This window comes from Sitodiplosis mosellana, unplaced genomic scaffold (genome assembly GCF_009176505.1).
Source record: "Sitodiplosis mosellana isolate CC-2019 unplaced genomic scaffold, AAFC_SMos_1.0 Smas_scaffold_2911, whole genome shotgun sequence".
NCBI classification, from domain to species: domain Eukaryota; kingdom Metazoa; phylum Arthropoda; class Insecta; order Diptera; family Cecidomyiidae; genus Sitodiplosis; species Sitodiplosis mosellana.
The window spans coordinates 2,968-5,226 of record NW_022598153.1 but is presented as its reverse complement, the minus strand read 5'-3'; the positions used below and the strand labels follow the sequence as shown (position 1 = coordinate 5,226).

Genomic DNA, 2,259 nt, shown 5'->3' with positions numbered 1-2,259 from the left:
CTTGTACGAAATGGTATGCATGTGTGTTGGTAAAGCTTCGTTCAAGATGTTTCAATCACAGCACACGAAAAAAGTAGGCGCGCATTTCGATTTCGCCTCAATCGAATTCGCCTCAGTTTTTACATGTGAACGCACCCTGCTGAACAAGACCTTGCTGTTTTTGACAGTTCATTTCAACAAACCGTGCGTTCAAAAAATATTTAGTGCGAGGCATAATAGCTATTGTTAAACATCAAAACAATTCATTCTTTTGATATTTTTTCCTTAAATTTGTGAAATTTTTCTAAGGACAATTGAATTCTATCGTCAAATATGTGGGTATTGTCTCACATTTCAACCTGTGAGTAAAAAATTAATTTTTATATGCGCTTCCCCATATAAATTGGTGTTGTTCTTTGCTTTTCAGATCATCGTTTCTTTTTGTTGAACAACGCAAGGAAGTACACTGTTGGCCGTGTGCCACATTGTGATTTGCGTTTAACCGATGATATCTCAGTTAGCCGAGAACATGCTGTGATTCATCGTTCGTCATCTGGTGTTCGTGTGGAGGATACGGGCTCAAAGTATGGCGTATTCGTTAACGATGGCATCGACACAAATACGGAGATTGCGAAAAATACAGCGATTGACCTACAAATTGGTAACATTGTTCGCTTCGGTCGATTGGAAAACACTTTTCGTCTCGAAAACGTTGTCATTAACGCGTGCACATCGTCAATGCAACCGGATGAAACGGATAAATTGAGCAAACACTTGAAAATTCTTGATGGTAAACTGCTACCCGTTTGGAGTACTGATTGCACGCATTTGGTGATGTCAAACGTCACAGTAACAGTGAAGGTGCTATGCACACGGCATACCGATTGTGTCGCCAGATTATTTTGAGGCCTACATAGAATGTGCCACAGCACAACAGGAAGCGCCAAACGTCAACAAATTCGTTCCAACAATCGTTGAACCGTACATCATCAAGGAATCAAAAATGATGGAAGTGCACCTCGAGCGACAGCGCTTGTTCCAGAATAAAACGTTTGTCTTCATGGTGAAACGGCACATGGAAAAGTTTGAGCCAATCATCCGGCAAGCTGCCGGCAAATGCATTAACATGGAAGAGGATAAAGACGTAAGACATTTTTGATCAAAAGTGAATGCATTCCGGTACAATACACTCCTTCGCTCAATTCACAATGTTCGTCCGATATCGAAAACATAATGCGGTACATTGAATCAAATAGTCGTTGGCTCGTAAGCGAAACGAAATCCATTTTTTTATCACCCGGAGCGGAAAATAGTCAGCCAGGACAGTCCGGATGAGAAGAAAACTCACTCAACAGAATGCAAATGCAAATGAAAATGATGTAGTTGATGCTGCTTCCGTTGCCGCGTCACAGAATTCATACAAGAAACCATTCCAACAAACCGTGAACCGTTCATTCAATCAATGACACCGATTGAAATTACATGCGTGCCAACGTGCAATGTCGAATGCGTTTCGTACAAAATGAAGAAAGAATCTTATGCAAAATCATCGCAGCCGCCGAGCTCAGCACGAAATGAGGAGGAAAAATTTGAAGAGGGGGAGTTGACAGATGGAGAGAAAAAACGACAATGGATCAAATCAATGGCAAACGTATTCGAAGTTCGCAAAGTGGAACCACATCGCACAGCAAACCAAAGATTCAAGAAATTCGTTAAGGTAATTTTATTTGAACATTAAAGTTTTCTCTTCAATTTGTTAATTTCTTCATAACATTTTCCATCAACAGAAAAACAACCACATCCCCCGCACAGAGGTCATCAAAACAATCCGGTACCAATCATCATTTCAACTTATGCTAGGCTTTAACCCTCTTATGCATACAACCGCCTCCAGACGGGCAACATTTGAACGCCTGTAGAACATAAATCGTACATCGGCTCACATTGCTTCAAAGGGAATTTTTATTGGTCAATGTTTTCTCTTTATTTTTGTCTTTCGCAATATTTGTCTATGTAGTGTGATTGTAAAGTTATAAATTGTTCTCTGATTTATGTCAATCGCATTTCCTGACTGAACCATGAGGAATTCAGGATTATGAATATTTTTTTAATTATCTATTTATTTATTTATTTATTGATCTAGTACAGACCCTTTTACAATAATCGCTTATCTTTAATTGCTTTCATATATTTGTTTCTTTCATTATTGTTCATATATTTACTTTCATTAAAATCTCTAACTGCTGTCCAAAAGGACTGATTTTTCAAGTAATCGTTCGT

General features: G+C 38.8%; 1 protein-coding gene across 1 annotated transcript; it reads left to right on the top strand.

Annotated features, from left to right (window-relative positions):
* Positions 1-406: 406 nt before the first annotated feature.
* LOC129571585 (nibrin-like) lies at positions 407-1,696 on the top strand (the record flags this gene model as incomplete). Its single annotated transcript, XM_055451392.1, has 4 exons — positions 407-769; positions 876-1,123; positions 1,236-1,245; positions 1,392-1,696. Coding segments are annotated over 4 exons (926 nt in total), but the record flags the coding sequence as incomplete, so codon positions are not given.
* Positions 1,697-2,259: the final 563 nt, after the last annotated feature.